The sequence below is a fragment of the Priapulus caudatus genome, unplaced genomic scaffold (genome assembly GCF_000485595.1).
Source record: "Priapulus caudatus unplaced genomic scaffold, Priapulus_caudatus-5.0.1 Scaffold141, whole genome shotgun sequence".
NCBI classification, from domain to species: domain Eukaryota; kingdom Metazoa; phylum Priapulida; class Priapulimorpha; order Priapulimorphida; family Priapulidae; genus Priapulus; species Priapulus caudatus.
The window spans coordinates 120911-122718 of NW_014577202.1; the positions used below are offsets into that span (position 1 = coordinate 120911).

The 1808-nt window shown below is 55.0% G+C and overlaps 1 protein-coding gene across 1 annotated transcript in view; it reads right to left on the reverse strand.

The window, feature by feature from the left end:
- The window catches only part of LOC106806087 (transmembrane and TPR repeat-containing protein 3-like), a gene marked incomplete in the record, with an annotated part of 64541 nt that overhangs the window by 35670 nt on the left and 27063 nt on the right, over window positions 1-1808 (reverse strand). The window contains 2 exon segments of the mRNA XM_014807941.1: window positions 848-1100; window positions 1516-1688. Coding sequence (XP_014663427.1) covers window positions 848-1100; window positions 1516-1688 — 426 coding nt within the window.

The window sequence follows — 1808 nt, forward strand, 5'->3', positions numbered from 1 at the left end:
GCAGCAGCAGCAGCAGCAGCAGTACTAGCAGCAGCAGCAGCAGCAGCAGCAACGTTACTAACGTGCACAATGGATGAACATATGCTGCAGCGTCCTAACAACTAAAGAGCATTTATTATATTCATTGCAGGAGAGTGGTATGTGCACAACTGCACAGTATCTACTATAGCCATGGCCGTATACAGTCAGTGCCCTAACGACCGATCTCCAACTACTGCAGTAATTGCAGTACAGTGTCATAAGAAGTGAAGTGAATCTAATGCAGTCATCGTAGCACACACACCCACTCGTCCGGCAGACGAACTGACTGCCACGTTAGTCTGCACATGTACGCTCTGCGATCAATGCCCCATTAACAGTCATGAGAAGTTCAGTTCCTCTCAGGCGTACAGGAGTTTTGCCCTGCCCCCGCATCACACCCACCCGTCCACCGCTACCTCCCTCTCACATCGCAACATTACGGAGAGTGGAGATGCGGAAATCGGGTTTGCGACAATCACTCGCTTTTCTCTTCATTAAACTCGGCATTTTTTCCCCCAATCGAACTTCATCAAGCACCTATTCCCCGCACATTCGTTTAAACTCGATGCATTAGCGCTTGAAAGCCGCACTTGCCCCGGATTGTTCCATTCCGCTAAAAGGTGTATTCGATTAGTTATATTGCGGCATCGCATTAAAGGTCTATAACCAATAGTCATCAGCGCAATTACTCTATTGCCTCGCTGCGGACAAAAAGCCCGCGCTGCCACGAATTAACCAAAACGCGACCCTCTCCCCTCCACTGCCTGAGACACGACCCCCACCTGAGACACGACCCGTCCCCGACCCCTCGCAGCGCTGCTCTCACCATGATGACCTGGCGCGGGAGGTCGCCGTTGTGCGACAGCGCGAACTGGCCGGCGTGGAAGACGGCCATGTAGAAGACGAGCGTCGCGAGGTTGCGTCCGTCGAGCGGCGTCTCTACGAGCGGGATCGTGCCCATCGTCCAATCGCACAGCAGCGTCGACGGCCACAGCAGCAGGCCGAAGTTGACGGGCAGCAAGTAGTTGAACGTGAGCTGGCGTGCGGGGAAGCTGGCCGCCGCCGCCGGGTTGTCGAACCTGCGAGCAAGAGCGTGCACGTGAGGGAGTTAGAGAAGTTAAGCAGTGCTGAAGCAGTCGCATCACAATGCATATCAGTTGCATCAGTTATATATATATATATAATATACTGATTTGAAGAATAGAAGGGGGCCCCCAAAATGTCGAATTGTACAACATGGAGTGGTGGAGTCAGAGGGGGTGGTAACCAAGGTAGTTAGGTTACCGATTTGAGGAATGGAAGGGGGGAGGGGGCCCAGTGGATGAGTGAGAGGAGTCGGGGGCAGTGCCCGAGGAACTCATGGAATCCAGGGTAACAACCGGTACGAAAACAGCGTGACACAACGACGACGACGACAAAACCTATCAAACACTCGACAGAAGCTCCGCGATTCCCAGCAGCAGCCAGCAGTGAGATCACGGAGTCATGACTTACTGAGTGAAGACGGGTAGCTTGGCGCCCATCACCTCCATGCGGGCGGCGAGCAGCAGCAGCGTGCATCCACACAGCACGACCAGACGCAGCAGCGACGCCTTCAGCCAGTCCGGAGCCTCGATCTTGCCGTTCGCGACGGCCTTTGTCAGGTAGAGCAACTCTATCACCTTCACCTGTCGGGGCATCGAGAGAGGAGGACGGCGCGTCCGTGAGTGGAGCGTGGGTGTAGGAGGGGCAGTAGCAGCAGTAGTAGCAGCAGTAGCAGCAGCAGCAGCAGCAGCAGCAGCAGCAGC